Raw genomic sequence first — 22,206 nt, forward strand, 5'->3', positions numbered from 1 at the left:
TGAAGAAGAAGTGTCATCGCTCCAGCTGTAGCCGACATAGGCCAAGCCCCAGCACATTGCAGTGATTTGTCTGTTTACCAACCTGCATTCAATGCCAATACAATTCCAGAGGCAGACTCTGTGGCCACTTCAACCCCTGAGACAGGTCCAGCAGCCACTCCAAGCCCTAAAACGGGCCACAAGGTTGAGCCAGGGAAACAAACTGTACCAGTGTCAGTTGCACCCATAACCAAGATGAACAAATGGTTTAGAGTGTCAGATCATTTAGAACGCAGAGAAACTCCTGTTAAGACTAGGTTTGTAGAAGACAGGCCATCAGAGGAACCAGAGGGTGAAGATGAAGATGTCGCAAAAATAATAGTAACTACCCAAAACCTATACCAGCGCTAGCTATGAGATGAGCAAAAAGATTTTGGTCGTTGTCCAGGTGAGCATCTTGTCAGCTGGCTGCTCCAGTGCTGGGGCACCAGAGCCAATTGTCTGGAATTAGAGGGCAGGGAAGCCAGGTGGCTGGGATCCCTTGATAGAGAAGCAGACATTGACAAAGCAAGTGGAGATGGAGCACTAGGTTACAGCCTCTGGAAGCATCTCCTGACAGCTGTGAAGGAAAAGTATCCCTTCAAGGAATAACGTGTATGTCTACCAGGCAAGCGGACCACTATGGAGAAGGGAATCCAGTACCTGAGGAAATTAGCCATATCGGAGGTGATTTATAGGGACCTAAACAACAAACAAATATCCACAGATCCAGATGAAATGTACACAATCCATGTGGCAGAAGTTTGTACAGAGTGTACCATCATCATATGCCAGCTCATTGGCAGTAATGGCCTGGAAAGAGCATGAGGAACCTACAGTGGATGAATTGGCTAAACAACTCTGGCAGTACAAAGGAAGTCTCTCCTCTTCCCTACAGGCTGTGTCTCGGCTGTGGAGAAGCTTTCTGAAGAGGTCCACCGTCTTAAAGAGAATTTATCTTCCTCCCCACCTGTCCAAACCAGTGTATCAGCTATTAGGGGTAAGTATCCTGTGCAAGGAAGACAATAGTGGGTACACACCCCGTGCCACCCTGTGCTTTTACCTATGTGACCATGGAGAGGACATTAGAAAATGGGATGGAAAATCTACCTCAAAACTAGAGGAACAGGTACGTGAGTTGCAAGGAAAAACAATCGGGGAAAAAGGGGTTCTCTGAGAAAAATGCTGCTCCATCTTCCAGCAGGCAGTCCTCCAGACAAAAGAAATGAAGATTCTGACCAGGATTAGAGGGGCCCTGCGTCCAGCCAGGGGGAGGAAAAGGACAATTGAGTTTATTGGACTGTGTGGATTCGATGGCCTGGCACGTCAGATGCACAGAAGTATAAGGCTTTAGTAGACACCGCTGCACAGTGTACTGTAATGCCATCAAGCAATAAAGTGCCAGACTATCTCAGGAGAGGTTATTTCAAGGACCCAAAAGGGATCGGCCTGTCCCAGATCTATGGTGTAGCTGGATCTCTTTTGGTTTCCACTTTGTCTCTGGAAAGAACAACGTGTTTAAACAAATTGGTTTTCAATAATAAAGCCCCTTCAATGTGATCATTGATCTTCTAATGTTTTTGTGTATTTTTAAACAAAAATATCATGTTCAGTGATGTTTGTTTCTTATGTCTACATGTGTTTTCAGATGAGATGATCCTTGCAAGTGGCAAAGCAGTTACGATTACAAAAGTATCCCCAGTACTAAGGATACCCATACGCGCTTTCTTCAGAGTTTTCTTGATAAACATCTCAGGCTCTCAAATTTTCAAAATAAACAGAATATTTGAGGATAGCGTTTTTACACTCTTCCCCATGATCAATTGTTAATGGACCTTTTTTCAGAATTTGTCTTTTACTTTGCAGAAATCAATGGTGTGCAGACCATAACTCTCCATCACTCGGAAGAGGAGGCACTTAGGAGAAGTGCCTATCAGCCACAAAAATGGTAATGCATTAGAGTTTTGTATGCGTGACTTATTTCTCATTTGTCTTCCCTTGCAGGCCTCCCAGCATTGAGAACAGCTGTGCACTGAGCTGCAGAGATCAAGAAAGCTACTATATTTATGACAGTACTCTTCTTTTCTCTGTTGCCAAAAGAGAGGTCAGATGTAGAATTCAGCAGTATAAATTGCTATGCTATTATCCTGATATTCTGATATTTTTGGCCGCATTCTGAAAATAAATTAATCTGCCCAAATACATTATCTGTTGAGGAAGTATAACAACATTTTAATACTTGTTCTAAATTCACTATATTTGAATTAGCTGCTTATAATTCACGGTGGCATAATTTAACTCAAAAGCTTTCAGCAACCACTTTCAGCAACCACATTCCCTGCAAGCTCTTCCACACAAGGCCAGAAGCCAGCTTATTAAGTTCTTCAAGCTTCTAGCCAAGAGCATGATAGACATTTCTCTGTGGTAGCATCTCTAGGCCAGCACTCCTCCATCATCCTATACTAGCTTGAGAGGCCCTTTAATGCACGCTACTTAAACCATCATGTTATATCTTGCCACAGATCGTGAAGCATTTCCTGGTAGCCAGCAAAGTTGGTCTTCCAGAGTCATCAGTGATATTTCATAATATTTATGAGGGGGGAAAGAAAAAAAAAAGCCCTGTAAACTTTCAACAATACAAAGTCCATGGGATTTACCAAAACTTATCCTTTAGAGAAATAACCAGTCTTGGTATACAGATCTCCAGTTCTGACATAGTCATGTTCTTTGGTTAGTTCCAATAGCTAATTATCTTTATCTACCCCCTGGTTCATTCCCTGTACCGCCCTAATTCAGGGTCCATCATCCATGGACAAACTCACTATACCTCCAAATCCAGGATCTGTGGCTGCAAAGAAAGATGTTCTCACTAGGCAGACATTACCAAGAACACTGAATTTTTATTGACACTTTGACTAGTAGACAGTTGTTTTGGTATTTTAAATACATGACTGTCTTTCCAGAAATCCCTGGTTAACCTCATGTTAGCTATATTCGGTCTCCACTTAAAAACTAGAAAGTCCAAGGGCAAGTAAGTATAAAAATAGCTCATTAACATGTAGTTAAAATTACAAATGTACAGGACCAGGACATTAAGCTGTAAGAAATCTAAAGCCTTTGTTTTTGAAGCATTTGAACCGTGGATCAAAGATTTAAAAAAATATAAATGTGAATGAAAAAAAATCTTTAATTTTAATAGGCTTTAAATTTAATTTAAAAAATTAATTTAATTTTTTTAAAATATTTTTTAATTTAATTTTATTAAATTTAATAGGCTTTTTTTAATAAGTTTTCTCTCTTCCACACTACTAAGACCAAAATTAAAGCATAGCTTGGGGTGATTTAAACCAAATTTACTGTGGAAGTTTCAGGGTAGAATGCTAGTTTTGGCACAAAGTCTTTGAAGTATCTGAAGTAACTTGTAAACATATGAAGCAGTAAGAAAGCACTTTACACATTGCTAGAACAAAATAATTAAAGAAAAATAATAAAATATTACAAAGGGATAACATGTGAAAACATTTCCAAAATGAGACAAATAAAAGCTGTAGGTTAGCAGCTACAATCTAGAAAGATGTGGAATAAGAACTTATACATTGAATGTAACAGACTGAGAAGATGGAATAGGTGAACAAAGATGTCTATTCAATACATAAAATGGTAAAAGAATATGTTAATACTTATTAGTCACGAAGATCAACTCAAATAGTGAAGTATAATGAAGAGCTGGACTATTTAACTGGCAGGTTTGTAATTGATTGAAGAATACATCGGGATGGAGTTTTATATTCACTGCGGTTGCCTCAGTTTTTCTAGATTTGTATCTTCCTAACAGTGTAAGAAGTTAAGGATGATGCTGTAGTTTGGACAAAAAGTAACAATTCACACCTGTTTGGGAACAAGCCCTTGACAGCAAAGGTTGTTGTCATTGGAGGCAGTGGAACATCCTGATGTAGGGTGCTGACTGCTCCAGCCTCACCTGAGAGGTAGAATGAGATATGGAAGGAGCTGAAAAAAACATGGATGAAACAGCCAGGTACAGACCATGGTACTTAAATCATACCTGGGGAATGGCTCCCTACCATTCCCCACTGCAAATGATCTTGCAGTATTCTGGACCTGTGCTTGCAGATCCTGAAGAGACTTAGCCCTGGTAACACAACAAGTTCTTGGCCACAGCAAGGCTGAGAAGCTGCTGGTGGAGCTAAACAGCTGATTTCACTGCTGAGATCTGTCTTTTAAGAAATTCAAAGAAAGTCCTTATCTGGAGGTTTTAAAGGTGATCCAGAGGGATTGCACACAGTAAATGAGGTGCTGTGATATTGGCAAGGACCCAGAAGAGCCTGAGGTCCAGAAACAAGTGAACAGCTGCCTAGCTGGGGAGGTAACTCAAAGAAATCAGGGAAGCAGTCATGTGTAGGCAGCAAGACACTGACTCAGGCAAATAATATATAAAACAGCAAAAAGGATAAAACTGTAGAAATCCTACTACATTCAGCTGAAGGTGAAAGAGGAGTAGAATCTACAACTATACTTTTTCCTTTCAGTCAAAAACATGTAGGGGCAGGAAACACAGCCTCTTCTAACATGATTGGGTAGTCTGCATTCAAACAAAAAAGATTACATAATTTATTCAGAGACTCTGAAAAAGCGTAATTCTTTGTAGATGGTCTGTGCCTTGCTCGCAATGAGTCATTTTTAGGAGGGGAGATCACAAACATTGGTAAAGACAAGCCTGTGAAGGCAGCAGTTCTTTCATGTCAACTATGTCCTGTTTAGATCAGTAGATTAAACAAACCCCAAAAGGTAATTTTGTGAAAGTAAAAATGTTTCAGAAAGCCAACAAGAAAAGGGGACATCTTTCAGTCCTAGATTCTGAAAGGCAGTCCTAGAATTGACATTATTTCTTAGAAATCTAGAGCCTGAAAATCTGTAATCATTTAAAAAAAAAAAAAAAAGTTCGCATTTGGCAAATGGATGATTAAATGCAGCACATATTTCGAAAGGCTTTTTTGTAACTCCCTAGAAAGAGAATGTTGCAAACAAAAAGCAAACACAGAACTCTGAGACATCTCAAACTGCTATTCTTCAAAAGGAGGAAAATAGACCATTTCAGAAAGACGGGGACTTACAGAAAATTAAAAAAAAAAAAAAAAGTTTGTCTTCAATTTTTCAGGCTATTTTGTTGTTACCTGTTTAGCAATTAGAAGCTGCAGCATCGAGTGAGGTTGCTGTAACACAGTTTTGAAAGCTCAGAGTACAATGATTCTTCCCTCTGCTTGTCCTTACTCTTTATCTTTGTTACCTAATAAAACTGATTATTCCATCCTCATTAATACCATTTAAAAATTCTCTGTTATGACCCTCTTTGTTAGCTATGATCTTCTTATCTATCTTTGACAAACTCAGTGCTCTTGGATCTGTCCCTCTGTGAATCACTTCTTTTTTATTTACCTTTCTCAAGCTGAGTTACTCTCTGTTGTCTCTTCCTTTTGATTTTTTTTCTATTTATAAGTTTTAATGTTTGTCTGATTCACTATTCTGAATTCACTTATCATGATTCTTTCTGATTGTCATTATTTTGTCAGTTTTCTTTTTCATTCTGTAATTTATTTCATATCCCATCCTGCCCAAAGCAGCATCTTTTTAATTCATTCATCTCTGGTTTATTTTTAATCTTTCCTTCTCTTTTCTCTCCATGACTCAGTCTCTGTTTTCCATAGGTTGTGTTTTTATTGTATTTGTAGGTTTGTTTTTTTTGCTTGTTCAGCATCAGCTACTGGAATTTTCAAAGGGAGTGAATGCACATAAATGTCTCTGTGCTGAATAGGATGATGTCAGCCATGCAGCTTCTGAAAGCACATTTCACTCCACTGACTTGTCAACAATTAGAAACTACAAAACTGTATATATCTGTATATATGTCTGTAAGATATAGTTCCTGCATTTGTCTCCTGCAATTTGTTTCAACTTTATTCCCCTTAGATCTTGCAATTATATGGCAAATTGATGTAGCTGTTCAAAACAAACACATTGCAAGATCCTGCAAGAAACAATTTAATGGCAGACAATGATCATGAAATCACCACTTTAAATTAATTAGTAAGTCAACATCATTACAGTTTGCAAAGCAATCCTTTTTACTTTCAGTTTTGGAAACATCTTTAATACTTGTAGCAATATGGTTTAATTTCAACGTATCACATCAACATTGCAAGGGTAACTCCTACATGAAAGTAGCATAAAACTGCCTTAATCTCAAGTATCAAAAAAACAAGCTTAACCCTCCATTACTTCTCTTTATTGCAAATATCGTTTAATAAAGAATGGATGTCCCCTTTCTCCGTTGTACTCAACCTTGATCTACTCAACTTTGATCTTAGTAGGGTTTCTTCCATCTCTAACAATCACATCCTGCAGCACGCCTTCCCACTCGGTTCAGTTTTCTGCATATCGCCATGATATATGGCACTATATATGAGAGAGAGATGTGTGGGATATATATGTTTCATGTCAATTTAAGATTGAATGCTTGAGCCTCAGTGGGAAATTAAAAAAAAGATTCTGTCCCGAATTTCAAGGAAGGATCACAACCATTGGTTTGATTTATTAGACAATAGAATGGTGCTTTTCAATTCAATTTCTCATTTAATACTTTCACGATAGTTTATTCATAGATTATTTCCCTTGGAGACAGTATTAGATCTTCTAGTCTGACTTCAATTATAACACAGGCTATTAAACTTTACACAAATACTTTTACAGAGGCCAGTAACTCCTAAAGGAAATCTGTACCATGACATCCAAGAGATATCCAGTACTGATTTTATAACATCAACAATGGAAAACCCCAACATTTTTGGCAACTGTTCTTGTTTAACAGCCTCACTGTTAAAAATGTTGCAAAATAAAAATGTGCCCAACTTGTACTTTGAATATTTTTGGCCTTAATAGCCAGGCAGTTTATTGTTTTGCTTGTTCCCACTGGGAAACCTTTAAAGTTTACTATTGTTTATCTTTGAAAGTGCTTATACATGGTTATAAGGATACCTTCTGATTGATAAGCTAAAGTAAAACATATCTCTCAGGACGTATTTTAGTGTTTGGGCTGTTTCTGATGAAGAGCGTCTAATTTAGCACTTTCCACATGTTAACTATGATGTTGCAAAACTCTGCCAGATATTGTGTGTCTGCCTTTCAGTGCTCAAGTTACTGGCTTAATACATAAGGACTTCTGGATATACTGCATGTTCTTTGAGTTGTTATAAGGTAGGAAAATTGCTTTTTGTATCTAGGCACACACAGAGGTATGGTCGTGGTTAGAATGTTCTTGAAAAGCATGAGAACAACAGACCAAAGGAAAACATCTGACCTTTATCCTATGTAAGCCCTTAATATATGTATATATAAAAATCTCATTTGAGAGATTACATAAACATATATATCACATATAACACATAAATCTTGTTCAAATTCAACAATAAGCTTTATTGACAGAACTACACCACTGAAGAAGTCGTGTTTAGGGCTATTGACTCATTGACTACACAACAAAGTGTGGTGGTATTACCAGCATTATCAGCTGAGCAGCTAAGCTCCATCATGACCACTCTCTCACTCCCCCTCCTCAAAGGAAAACGGGGAAAAAATATTTTTACATCTCTCAGATTGGATTCAAGAGTAGAGATCTCCTAAAATTCTGCAAAGTTCCAAATAGATTTTTCTTCCTTAAGTAGAAACACAGTACTGCCTACAGAACGAATAGATCACTTACTGAACACACAGGTAGGTAGAACCACAAATGCCCTTTCACTCCCCTTCCTCAAAGGAAAAGGGGGAGAAAATATGATGAAAATGCCTCAAGGACTGAGCTAAGGAGAGGGATATCACTTAACAAGTATTGCCACTGGCAAACCAGACTCAGCATAGGGAAATCAGAGAAATTTATTGACTATTACCAGAAAGCTAGAGCAGTTAGACACAAACAACAACAAAACTAAAACCACCTTGCCCCTCTTCCCACCTCCTCCCCCCAGAGCAGAGCAGGGGAACAGGGAATGGGAGTCGAGGTCTGTCCCCAACACTTCGTCTCCGCCGCTCCCTCACGGTCACTCTCTGCCCCTGCTCCACGCGGGGTCCCTCCCATGAGATGCCGTCCTTCCTGAACTGAGCCTGCGGGGGCTGCTCACAGGCAGCAGCTCTTCAAGCACTGCTCCCACACGGCTCCGTACCACGGGGTCCTTCCATCCCCCAGGAGCAAACTGCTCCAGCACGGGTCCCCCACGGGCGGGCGGCAGCTCCCCCCAGACCCCCTGCTCCTGCGTGGGCTCCTCTCCACGGGCTGCAGCTCCGGCCCGGGGCCTGCTCCTGCGGGGGCTCTCCGTGGGCCGCAGCCTCCTCCAGGCCACATCCACCTGCTCCCCGTGGGCTCCTCCACGGGGGGGCTGCAGCGTGGAGATCTGCTCCGTGTGGGACCCATGGGCTGCAGGGGGACAGCCTGCTCCACCAGGGGCCTCTCCCTGCACAGCCTGCAGGGGAACTGCTGCTGCCTGCCTGGAGCACCTCCTGCTGCACTGACCTTGGGGGCTGCAGGGCTGGGTCCTCACTCCTCTCCCTCCCCCAGCTGCTGTTTCCCCAGCAGTTTTTTTCCCTGTCTTAAATCTGCTCTCACAGAGACGCAAACAATATCGCTCATTGTCCTGGCTCTGGCCAGTGGCAGGGCCCTTATCTGACATGGGGCACCTTCTGGATTCTTCTCGCAGAAGCCACCCCTATGTGTGACCTCACCCCCCACCCCCCCAAAACCTTGTCATGTAAACCCACTACAAGTAGCTGTCCCATAGAACTCCCTTCAGATTCCTTTATTTTACTTTAAGTCCTTGTAATGTCATACTGCCATTCTTCCTTCAGTAATCTACAGCTGGGTAGCTGTCACTTGAATTTTTAAGGATCTCACATTTATCATCTACCATATAAATAGCTCGAGTCCTCCTGCGCTTTCAGGGGTTGATGTAATCCGAGGCAAAGCCTTCGGGGTTAATCACGACTGAGGTTTGAGGTTTTGCGTGCGTGCTGCTCCCCCTCCTCTCCTCAGCCGCGTCGAAGCCAAGAGCAGCACGGGCCGCTGCCTGCCCAAGCGCTGGCTTCTTGCCAGCCTCACTGCGCGCACTGCACCGATCAGCGCTCCGCGTCCGCTGCTTAACGACCGTCTCCAGGCAGCGGCGGCGGCCGCCATGCCGGGCGGGCGGCGGGACGTGCTGGGGGTGCGCATCGCCCCGGCCCTGCTGCGCTTCGGGGCCGCGCTGCCGGGGCGCCGCTACCGCGCCGCGCTCAGCGTCCGCAACCTGCGCGCCGGGAGCTGCCGCCTCCGGCTGCTGCCGCCGCGCCGGCCCCAGGTGAGGGGCGGGAGGGGAGCGGAGCGGTGCGGCCGCGGGGGGCTGCCCGCCCCGCAGCCCCGGCCTGTCGCCGGTCAGCCGTCGGCGCGGTGCCTCTGCGGCTCCGCCAGCGCGGCTGGCTGAGGGGAGAGCCTCGGGGGGACCCGCCCGGGGCCCCTCGTGCTCCTCGGGTTCAACCCCCCGTGAAAGCGTGTCACTGTATTTAAAGTAGTTGGGTAACTGGATAAACGGGAAGGAAGAGGAGACAGCTCCTGGAGCCCAAGTTGCCTGAGTTATGCCCTGTGACGGAGCCGGAGGAGGCAGCCGGTGTCCTGGTTCACCTGTTGCTCCTCGTGAGGAAGGCTGGGTGTCGTTCTGGTAACACTTGGAAAGTGTTCTCGTGCAGGGCTTCACGTGAGGCTGCGCAGCTGAAGCCTGAAAGTCAGCGTGAAACGGACTCGAGCCTCCCCAGTCCAGTGTTTGCCGGAGACCGTGAGCAATTTGAGGGCTAACTCGTTTGTTAAATCCGTCCCTTTAACAGAAGTAATTTAGCTTTCTCCTGTGTCATAGTGTATCAAGCTCTGTATGGTAACAGCTCCCACTTAACTTTGCTGACTGGCTTTGCACTTTCTGGAAAGGTAACCCTGCAAGAAGCAGGTGTTTTCCTCGTAACTTTGAGGAGGGCGCTGTAGAAATGGGCCGTCTTGCTATGGTGTGAACACCAAACCTGTGAGATGTTCCAGATCAGCTGCAGGTCACAGCTTTTGCAGTTGTTTCTGCTGGGACTTCCATAGTACTGATGGTAGCTTGGTTATTTCTGTATTGTACTCTTCTAAGTTTTCTGAGAGCAGTCCATTCGCAGTGCTTGCTCGTGGAAGGCTTTCTCTGAAAAGGGATTTTATTTATTTTTTTCTCATGATGGCATGATTCTGTATTCGTCCGATTAGTTCTGGAAATTGCAATGCCAGCCTTTTTCAATCTTTCCACTTCTAACCAGGTTAGCTCTTGGGAGGCAACGTGTGTGGGCTCTGTAAAACCCAGCTGTGGTTAGTAGTTTTATATTGGTCCTTCATCCAACTACCCTTTCTATCTGCTAATTACCTCAGAATTAGGACCAAAGTGTTGGGCTGGCATTGGGGTTGAACAGAAGCAGATGTTGCTTTGTGATCACAGCAACTAGGGCCATGAAGCAGCACTTTCCAAGTTAGTCATCAATGTAATTGTGAGACGATTCAGATACCTTGGATACTTTCACTCTCCCTATAATCAGCCTTTGTTTATAAGGGGAAGAGTTGTGAAGACGACATGCATTTTATCCCTCCCTAAATTTTGGAAAGTACGTGATGTTGACAGCCTAACTTTTATGACACTGTCAGTGAAGCATTTTGGGATGAGCTGGAAGCTGTTGAGAGTGCTTCATTTGGTAAGGCTGTGCTTATTCTCGGTTTTGTTAGTTTTCATCAGCCTTATCGATTTTTCACGTGCTTCAGAAGTGGAAAGGCGCAGTCAGTTTTAGAAGGGAGAAAAGGTTACTCGATCATAATCTATGAGGATGGTGACTGTGAGCAAAAAAAAAGTATCTCATGACTTAGTCTGAATATTTTCATGCCAGTGTGCATGAGATGCCCAATGTGAGAGCTAGAGGACAAGACTCCACTTTAGGTGTGTAGTTCCAGGAGGTTCTGTTGTGCTGCTCTTTCATTCCCAGACCTGGTGCTGCTGTCTGTGAGTACGTGGCTCTGAAATGGGTGACTCGGTGGTAAGTTTTCTGAAGCGTTACATTTGTGGAGTGTGAGACCTGAAAATTAACTGAGCTGCCACAGTGCACAGCTGAAAAATGCATTTCAAGGAATTCAGCTCACAGAGCAGTTTTCTGTAGGTTTCATTAAAAAATTGTTAGTCCAAAATATTAATTTTCCCTTATACAGAATGAATATGCGTGGCTGTTAATTCATTTTAGAGAAGTCTTCGCGCACTTCAAAATCAAAGCGCGATTACTGGCTGCTATTTCAAAATCAGCCCCATAATCTTGATGCATATTACATGATGCATATTACATAACACATTTCCTTTAGTTGAGTATTTATACTGCTAGGGGAATTTTAAAGGAATCAACAAGTTGTAAATTGCCTTTACATATGCCAAGTAAAGATAGTACAGAAGACTTCAAGAATACTGGGATGACTCTGTTTCAGAAATAAACATTTTTTAAAGTGGACATACACAGCAGAAGCCTGTTATGCATAGAGTGATGCGAGTTGTAAGGATCCTGAGGCATTGGAGAATCTCTTGATCTTGCTATGAAGCTTTCTTAGGAACGTGGTAGCTGTGGGATTCTTTCTACATGCTCGTAGGTTGCTCATGTGTCCTCTGCTCAAGGAAAGACGTGGTGGTGTTGGATATTATCAGATGCATACAGACAGCAACAAATCCAGACTACTTTTTTTTTTTTTTTTTTTTTTTGAGGGAGGAGAAAAGTACTTTGTGTCAGCTGCTTCTGTTCTTTTCCTTTCATTCCACAGCCTCCCTCCACCTCCACCCAAAGAATTAGAGGTGCACGGGCCATGGGCCCTTCAGGAAGATTTTTCCAATGTATAATGATACTTTCATTTGAATTCAGCTGAGTGTAGGTCAGGTCTACAGGCTATCCTTAGGCTGTTTTGGCCTGAGATTTGATCCTTGTTGCTTTCTCAGATACTGAAAAGATTCTGTATTAAGTAGTATCTGACCTTATCTTACGGTGCTTCAGAGGGTTTATGGCAACAGCAGCAAAAGCTAGAGCTCTCTTGAAAGGACTACAAACAGTATTTTGTCAACTCATCAAATTACATTAAAGTGTTGATTTAGTATTCTTTCTGCCTTTCTGTTTTACTGTAAAAAGGAAAAAGGAAAAACAACATCAATATAAATAAGTAGGAAGAAGAATTTCTTCATTCTTTAAATCAATCTGTGTTACTCTGAAAAATGAACCACATATATATATGTTTTTCAATCTTAAAAATGAAAAATTGATTAAATATTTGTTTTTTTTTGCACTGCAGTTTAAACTGATTGTGGAAAACCCAGAGAAACCTGTTGCACCTGGGCTTCAAGTCAAAGCTGTTGTAGAATATTATCCTGAGAGTGAGGAAGACCTCGAAGACAGACTACTACTTTTAATAGAAGAAGATGTAGTTGATATCCCCCTGCTTGGGTATGGAGGTCAAAAGTTCATATTTTGCTGTTACTGCTTTCAGTTTAATCTTGTGGAAAATTTGCTAACACCTGTCACATATGGCTACATAACTAAGCTATCAACTGTAATGAAAATGAATAGCAAGTTTCTTTACAATTTTTTTTTTCCCATAGCAGTGCACAGGTAAGAAGACAATTGGGATGGTGGTGTTCTAAGATCCTAGAGAGGCTTTGAGTTCCTGTTTTTGCTTTACTCTATATTGGTTGTGATAATGCTGATGACTTCTAATTCCACGCCAGCACCAGACAAGTTGACATTTACTTTTAATCTTTTTTTGGTCCTTACTGCACCCCTTATAGATTAAATAAATAAATAAATAAAAAAAGTATTGTTCGCATTCAATTGGGATTATAGTGAAGAACAGGTTGTTTAATTCTAAAGATATGGTTTCACTGTGGACAATAAAGCTACTGGCAATTCCTTTCTGGAAAGGACTTTCTGTAGAGAGCTAAGTATTTAAAATCCTTGTGTTTAATTATCTTTTGCAGGGGAAAAAATATCAGGGTATAACTGATTATTAGCTTTCTGTGTAAAAAACAAAACTAAATATACTTAATACTTTTAAATCAGTCTTCTCCCAAATCAGTTTTGTCATGCATGTCTGTTGTTTACAGATAGATGATAGTCATTGCACTGAAGGGTCACTAAATACCAAACATATTTTTCTGTACAAACAGAGTTTTGAATATGCCATTTATCATTTAGAGAAAATAATATAGGTAGTATAAGAACTCGTTGGTTGACAAGTATTAGTCAAAAGCTTTTTTTTTCTATCAAAATAAAGATATCACTATGAAATGTACACATAAGTTGTTAAATTGATGGATGACACTAAAAACAAGGAAATAAATATTTGCATGTTCTGTTTTGGAGGGTCTCAGTGTTGTGTCCTGTCCTCTTTTTCCCTCCAACTGGAATTAGTATAATTTATTAGTATATTATTTTTATTAGTAGTATAATTCCAGTATGTTTGTTCTTCCTAATTAAAGGTTTTTACCTTTTTTGACATTTTAAATAACATTTTACTGTTTCTGCTGATGCACCATCAAAAATTTAATATGCATTCATCCTGTTTTTCCTGAAGTGTCAAGCTGACATACATAATTTGATTTTTTTAAGGGTATACTTAGATTTATATCTGTGTTGTATGCATTTTTTTGACACGTGCAGAATTATCAGCCACAGACTTTGGCCGGTTCAAATATAGTGTTTATTTTTATTTTCTAGAGTGAATGACTCTAAGACTGCGTACTGGAAGTACTTGCACAAAAAGTACTTGCGCATCTAACAAACAGAATTACATTTTAAAGTATGTGAAAGCTAGTTCTGAAACTTCATAAACCCAAGATATGTTATTGTATACACAATATTTGGAAGTTGTTGATATTATTTAGACCGGCCTCTTTAAATGTCTGCTACCTCTCTTACCTGGTCACTTCTTTTCAGTTTTCCATCTTTGGAATTGTTGTTTTTCACCTTTTATTTCAGTATGGATTACTGCAGATGTACAAATGTGTAATTCTCTATGAGCTTGTAGAAAACCTGGGTCTGCGTGTTTTGCCCGTGGAATCTTATTGAAAGAAAAGTTCACGGCCAGTTTAGGAGAAAAGCATGAAGAGATTTATCCTTTTTGCCAACAATCTGTGCAATTCCTTCGATCACATCTGCTGTTCATTTTAAGATAATCATTAGTCTGGAAGCGATTCACTGAGAATGTAGGAAAAGCTTGTTTCCCATACAACATCAGACTGCAGTAACTTTTAACTTATTTTTGTAACCACTTATTTGGTTAAAAATATCACCAAAAGAATTTTATTTCCATTGTGCTTTAGTGAAATTAATATCATAGTTGTTTGATTTGCAAATGAAATACCTTTTACGTATTTGCCTGGCACACGTGACTAGCTCCAGTGGTTAACCGTATTGATTTGTCACTCATGTATTTCCTATCAGTTTTGGAGACCACACAATGCACTTAGTGTATCTTGATAGTGCCGTGGACTCTTGATGTGCTCAGTAATACAGATGTAATGAATTAATTTAGTAAATATTTGATAGCAATAGAAAACATTTATACTCAAGATCTGGGATTGTTTCAATCAAACCAGAGAGTTATGGGTTGATTTTTAGTGTGTCTGTGTGTGTAAATGATTCGCTGAAACTCCACATCCTTGCTTTTTCTTTGAAATATAGTAATTAGGATTTCTTTGTTTGTTTTAACAAAGTGTTTAGAAAATGCTTGAAATTAGACATTTCCAGGGTAACTTCTCATCTTGAAGAGGGAGGGGGAGAGGGAGAAACCACAAAATAACCCTCCCCTATGCTTAAAAAAATACTAGTGGAAAAACAAACAAAAAAAAAACCCTCTAATTCCTCTCTCTCTTTTGTGCAAGGATCACTATCTATTAGGAATTGATGTTAGTTAGAATTCTGATTCTTATTCCTGTCTACTTGGGAAGTTATATATTTGGGACTTGAGTGGAAAGATACTTAGTTTCATATATCTCATGAAACTTCTTGGAAGAATGTCTAAATAATTGGTAGTTTTAATTGTGCTCTGATCTTGACATCAGTTTCCTGGTGCCTTTTTTTTCCTGGTGCCCCCCCAGTTTAAACCATGCCTTTGAAGAATTCAATATTTTGTTCAATATTTTGTTTTGCATTACAATAAATTATTAAATAGCATTAAAACCAAGTTATTGCCCAAGAGGAAGTTCATTTGTTCCATTCTGATTCCCTTCCCCCACCCCCACCCCATCTCCTTTCCTTCCCACCACCTCCCACTTGCTTGCTCCTGTACTTTGTGAAAGAGCTTTTATGGGTAGGGTCCACCTAGCTTGGCCAAGGAGGCTGTCTTCCTTCTGTTCATCTTCGGTACAGCACTTCGTATGGACCACGCGATGCGATTGCTCCTGCATGTTCCTATTTGTGGTTAAGAGGAGGTGGACGTCTATGCCCATGTAAAACCCTAATTCATTTTGAACACAATTTTACATGATGTCAAACGTGGGCTTGTATTAGAAACAGGGGGCTTCACGAGTTTGCTGAAGCAAGTAGTAGCTTTTCATTAAGTCTAAGCAGTACCCAATCCAGTGGAGTAGTCATGCTTGCTGAGGCTCTTAAATAAGTAACAGAAAGAACTTGTGTCATTATACGCTTCCTGTGTTTTAATGAGTTCTGCTGAAGCCATGTGAAGTATCTATAAAACAAGAAGACTGTAAATTGAAATTGGCATGGATGTTTTTTCCCTGCTTTTAGTTCAGGCAGCTGACAATGAAATATAGGGAATGTTAACTTTGGTGATACGACCAACTCAATACAGTGAACGCTTTTCTAGTAAACTATTTAAAGTACATTGTACGACAATAAAGTATTTAGAGTTAAATAAAAATGCCTATATTCCATTTTGACTAATTGCTTGAGACTAACTTTAAAAGAAAGTTACAGTCATTAGTTACTAAATTAAATGGCTTTTGTGTCCTCTGTGTATGTTGTACTGCTGGAGTGAGTTGCATAAACGTTAGTAGGAGGACTAGAAGAAAAGCAGAACTCTTCCAACGTGGTGCTTAATCAAATTTGTTTAAAAATGCAAATGTATTTTCAACTTTGGGGAAAATATAACCATGCCTTCTCTCTGCAGATTAATTCCACGCTGTTATCTGGAAACTGAGTCTGAGATTAATTTTGGTACAGTGACTGCAAACAGTAAAGTAATTACTAAAGAGATTAGTATTGCTAACCATGGATCATCATCAGGTAAATATTAAATGTGCATTGAATTATGAAAATATTTATTTTCTTGGGAAATGTATTTTTTGGTGAGTTAACACCTCAGTGACTAAGTAGGAATTAACTGAAGTTCTGAGTTACGCATATTATGAGTATTACAGCTAAAGGTTCTTGTATTGGGTTTATGTGGCAAGGTTTTGGTAGTGGGGGGCTGCAGGGGTGGCCTTTGAGCAGAGCCCAGCAGCTGCCCCATGTCAGAGCAGAGCCAGCTCCAGTCAGCTCCAAAAGGGACCTGCTGCTGGCCAGAGCCGAGCCAGGGAGTGATGCTGGGTGGGCCTCTGGGAGAGCAGAGTTAAGGAAGGGGAAAAACACCATGCAACAGCAGCTGGGAGAGAGGAGTGAGAACATGTGAGAGAACCAGCCCTGCAGACCCATAAGCCTTTTTTCCATCAGATTTTCTCCCCCTCTTTCTTCTGAGGAGGGGGAGTGCGAGAGTTGTGTGGTGGTGCTGAGCTACCTACCTGTGTGTTCTGTAAGTGATCCATTCCTTCTGTAGGCAGTACTGTGTTTCTGCTTAAGGAAGAAAAATGTATTTGGAACTTTGCAGAATTTTAGGAGATCTCTACTCTTGAATCCAATCTAAGAGATGTAAAAATAACAGCTGATCATAATCTTAGTTGATCACTGGTTGCAGATGCATTTATAACTTGCACAATGTGAAACTTTTCACATTGTGTAGGAACTAGTTCTAAACTGCTGCATGACACACAAAGGCTGCATGATGGAGTTTTACAGTATTGGCCACATGCAAAATTAGAATTAAAGCAGTAGTTAGCGAAGAATTTATCGAGGGCAGACAAAGGTAGAGCTGCTCAATCTGTGTGTGTAGTCTCTGAATCAGAACCCAGCAAGTTATACTGGCAGGCATCATATAAACTACACCAGCAGAAGTGCTGTATGCAGCTTGTGAATCGAGGCATTTTGTATCTTGTGCTAAAAGTATGAGTACTTTGTTCCTGCTTGTGATGTCATGTTAGAGATCAGCTGTTGTTTGAGGTAAAACAGTGTGTTTCCTGCAACATTTGAAACAATTTCTTGCTACCTATAATGACAAAAAATTAGTGCTGCTCGTGAAAATACACACTTAGTAATCTTTTCACATTTAAAAAATGTTTGTATGACAGAGAAAGATTAACTGTTCTCCTCTGCAATGAATTGGGTAGTGTATGAATCAAGTCATGAAAAGTATTGCTATTTGCAGGTAATAGATCTCTCTTTGGATATGCGAAATTTCTAGACTGTGGCTAGCTAGAGCTGTGCATAAAATATTCCAAAATTTATAAAAATGTTACTTATAGTGGCTTTGGGATATAATCAGTTCTGTTTGGAATGTAAGTACCTTTCCTGTTACGGTGACAGCTTGCACAGTTGCATTGGATATGTGGATGTTTTATTTCAAAAATTCTGGGAAGAATGCTGTACTCTGTTAGAAATAGTTTTGAAAAAGGTTGACTTTGTTTCCTGTTTCCATAAGAAAATGTACTGCTTGTAAATGCCTGCTTTATGTCATTTGTGAATCCAAATGTTTTATAGGAAAATATCAATCTACAACTTCTAAGTTGTGTAATGTATTATTCCTTTCAGGTACATTTAAGATATCATATGATGGGGTTGTCTTGCTTAACATAGAACCTACCAGTGGAGTGGTGGAGCCTGATTCTTTAACGGTGGTTAAAGTGGATATCTGTACAGATGTCCCAAGAGTCATCAAAGAAGTGATAAAGTGAGTGAGTATGGCTGATGGAATCCAGGTCTATACATTTTTAAAAATTAATTCTAAAGACTTTACTACAAATTTGTTTACTATATATATATAAAGCTCCCAAGTGTCAATTCCTGTCTTCAACACTTATTTTCATTAAATGAATTTGATGTTTATATTATCTCCATGGAACAGTGATGCACAGGTGGTGTACCTGGCTGGTTTGTTTTTTTTAGAATTTTCTTATAACTTGTAATTACATGGCATGTGAGCACATCTTTGTGTGCTGCTAACCAAGAGCTTCTGCATCTTCTACATGCTGTGTTCTGTACCTTCCACACCACTGATTTTTTTCCAGCCTTCTGTAATTTTGCTTTTTCTTTTGGTTGGATGTGTTTCACTAGTCTCAGAAACGTTATGATGTCCATTGGTGTATCTTATTTTCAACAGAAGGAATCTATTCACAAACATTACCTCTTTCAAGAATAAACTATTTTTAAGTTCCCACCTTGTCTTTTTTCAAATTCTAAATATAGACTTTTTAGGCAGTGTCAGAATTTGGACTTAATACAAATCTGGAAAGCCCTTTTCAATCCTATATTCTTCTAGTAGCAAAAAGGGTATGTGTGTTATTTTTTCCTGTTCTGTTTCGTTATGGTATTTAAATTAAGAAGATCTTTGACTTAAAGTTGAGCTCTTATTCCTGTTCTTGCATTTTGTAGCCCATTGGAAAAAGAAATTAAATGAAAAGAGAAGAATTCTATTAGTTATTGACAGAGGAGCTTATATGTGTATTTGGTATCACAATTACATCCGCCTTCATATGAAAGGCATTTCTTTGGTTATTGAGTGTCAACCTTTTGATTGCGAAGTGTCACACATTCTACCTTTCCTTCTTTGAACTCCAGGCTACTATTACTGTCTTCATCACCCTATGTTGGTTAAGCAGCCACTGCCTTCTGCAGTCTAGTTTAGATTTGTACAGTGTCTATATGACCCTTTGGGTTTTGTGCTATCATCATGAATAAGCACTCAGGAAGGAATAGCAGCAGTTCTGTGCTTACTCAGATGAACTTCTTCCCTAGTTGCCTGAGAGGAAAATTGCGAAGTATACACCAAAATAGGCAGCTAGCCATAACTGTCAGAGGTAAAAGAGCAATATATCATCTGTGGACATCTCTGATTCTTTTGAGGTGCTATTCCTATCGTTTCAAACAGTAGTCTGCCAACACAACTAAGAAGAGTAGGGGGAGGGAAAAAAAGTGAAAATTGAAGAAGTCTCCCCAAAACCTCCCATTTTAATGTGTGATTCCTTGTGATTGGTAATATATCTATTAGGTGTTGTATTGTCAAGTACACATTTTTTTGCTTAGGTTATCTATGGAGAGATGACAATTTGAGTTGAAATGCTTTGATTTGATTTAGTTTTGCATAAAACAAATTGATTATTTCTAACATTTTTGTACATCACCTGTTACTTGCTACTGTTACTGACAGAGTGGAGTTGGAAGGACGTGGCTGCACTGAAGTATGCATCAAAGCTGTTGTGGTTGAACAAATTCTGAAAGTTCTAGGAGTGTCTTGTGGAAATGTATTGGAATGCATTAATTTTGGATCGGTTTACTTTGGGTCTTCAAAGACTGAACAAATATGTTTATACAATAAAAGTCCAGAGTGTATGGACTGGGTAGCAATACTGGAAGACAATGGCATTGGAGGAGAGATGGTAAGAAAATGTTCTTTTTATAAAATTTATTTTAGTTGAGGACTTGTTTTTATTTCTGCATTTGTATTCTTCTCTCAACATTCATCTTCTAGCAGTGTTTTCTATGTCATGCTATTTCCTGATCAATAAACTTCCTGTCACTTCTGTACAATCAGCACATTTGTTTACTATATACTTACCTTGGAATTAATTTTTTTCAGTATTTCTGTTTCACTGTGTGACACCATAGCATTAATGATAAGTATATTTTCCTTCCTTCTCCACCTCCCCTGCCACTTTTTTTTTTTTTTTTTTTTCAGGAGTGGTTATGCTTGATTTACTGGATTTGTTATGATTTATTGGATTTGTTATGATGAAGCTATAGGAGTTATCAAAACATATTTTGGTATTCCAAGGTGTTAAACGCTTAGTTTCACTTGCTTTTCTCTGACAGTGAAGTAATCTGAGTGAACATCACATTCTTTAAAAAAGGGAATTAAAAACATTGACATAGAAGTAGTTAATTAGCTGAGTGTTATGGAAGTATTTACGTTACGTCTTCCTATTTGTTTTGAAAGATGTGAAACTATGCATGGGGAAAAAGGCAAAACAAAAGGGTAGTTAGAGCAGGCTGAACTGTTGATATATCCATATTTTGATTATTTTTTTAGGGAACAGATCTTCAGAGGAGTGCAGATGCTGTTTTACAAGATTTAAGCCTCATAAGTAAAACAGAAGATGTAAATGTTTCCACTTTGATCCTGTGCTTTCCCAATCAAGGAACCTTGCTACCTTATGAGAAATCTTTTCTTACATTGTGCTTTAGTCCAAAGTGAGTTAATGGTCCCCAGGGAAGTAGTCACTGCACCAAGCCTGTCGGAGTTTAAGAAGGGTTTGGACTGTGCACTTAGTCACACAGTCTGAACTTTTGGGTAGACCTGTGTGGTGCCGGGAGTTGGGCTCGATTATCCTTTTGGGTCCCTTCCAACTCGGGATACTCTATGATTCTATGAAATTACAAACAAGAAAAAAAAAGTTTGTCTAAACTATTATGTAAAGAGATGTGTTAGAGAAATCATTTTAAGTTAATATGCAGATTTTTTTAATTACTTGATACTTATATGTGTTAAAAGAAATTTCTTGGTGTGATACTACAAATGGTAAAGCCAAGTCAGAAGTGATTATCTGGGAGGTGTCTTATAATTCATTAAGGATGCCTTTGAACTAGGAATTGGATAAGCTTGTTTTGACTGAAGAATTTTATTAGATTTTTGCAAAGGGAACTAATTACTTCTCCAATTAAGTATGTTGAATCTCTAAAGATTGTTGAGAAAGTCGTGCGGTGTCGAATTAAATGCCTTTTTCAGGACTGCAGACTTATTTCATGAAGATGTTGCATATGTGCAGCGATAGGAAAGAATAGATATTTCATTACCAAGAGAATGAAACATTTGGAGAGCTTTCCTTACAATTACAAAATAGTAGAGGCAAAGGAGCATTTCTCCTTCAAGCAAGGGGAAGAAAAAGAAATAGAAAAAGCAAATTTTCTTACTGAAACTCTTCTTTAAAGATTACACACACATGAATCACTTATAGAAAACTCTTGTAGATGTATGTGAATGGAAAAGATACTAAATGACTAGTATCATAATCATACATACAGTGTTCAGTTAAATTTACTTTTCCATTTTCTGTAAGGAAGTATAAAGGTCATTTAAAGCTGTAATCAATAGCAACAGCTGAATTAGGTGATGAAAAATGTTGTGTATTTTTTTTGCCTTTTTTTTTTCTTTCATCTTGTAATTAGACATTGTGACTCTTGCAGGAAATTTAAAAAGGCCTTTGGAGTGAATGACTTGTCACCAAACCAAGATTATGTACTGTTTCTGAGATTTGAGGCTGTTGGGAATAAAGATGGCTACCTGAAGGCCTGTGGTGATGGTACCACACCGATCACAAGTATGTTACAGAAACATATAGTCGCTATCAGAAATGTATATATGGATGATAAGATTGTATATCTTGATTTTTGTTTCTTAATCTTCCACTTAATAGTTTTATGGGAAACTTGTGTCTATCTTATTCATATCAATAAAAAATAAATAAAAAATTGCATCTTTTAAGCCTCAGCACAAAAATCTGTTCTAATCATGAGTAGAAAGAAAAGCTAGTAGTGAACACCTAAAACTTAAATATAATGGTAAATATTTCAAATGGAGGGAAAAAAAAACCACCAAACACAACAACACAACAGCAGCTGTTTGCAAGTCACCAGCACTTTGGTAATAATAACTCTATGCGTTTTCAAGTGAGTATCTGTTCATCCTCAGATTTCTTAATGAAGGAACAATACAGTACCTAGCCGCCATTATAAGTAAGCCTA

General features: G+C 39.4%; 1 protein-coding gene across 1 annotated transcript in view; it reads left to right on the forward strand.

Moving 5' to 3' along the window:
- The first annotated feature begins 660 nt into the window (after positions 1-660).
- CFAP47 (cilia and flagella associated protein 47) overlaps positions 661-22,206 on the forward strand; it is a 308,902-nt gene continuing 287,356 nt past the window's right edge. The window contains 9 exon segments of the mRNA XM_050712219.1: positions 661-823; positions 1,885-1,966; positions 9,113-9,413; positions 12,434-12,600; positions 16,268-16,383; positions 18,001-18,139; positions 19,616-19,844; positions 20,495-20,655; positions 21,649-21,782. Coding sequence (XP_050568176.1) covers positions 661-823; positions 1,885-1,966; positions 9,113-9,413; positions 12,434-12,600; positions 16,268-16,383; positions 18,001-18,139; positions 19,616-19,844; positions 20,495-20,655; positions 21,649-21,782 — 1,492 coding nt within the window.

This window comes from Cygnus atratus, chromosome 1 (assembly GCF_013377495.2).
Source record: "Cygnus atratus isolate AKBS03 ecotype Queensland, Australia chromosome 1, CAtr_DNAZoo_HiC_assembly, whole genome shotgun sequence".
NCBI lineage: Eukaryota > Metazoa > Chordata > Aves > Anseriformes > Anatidae > Cygnus > Cygnus atratus.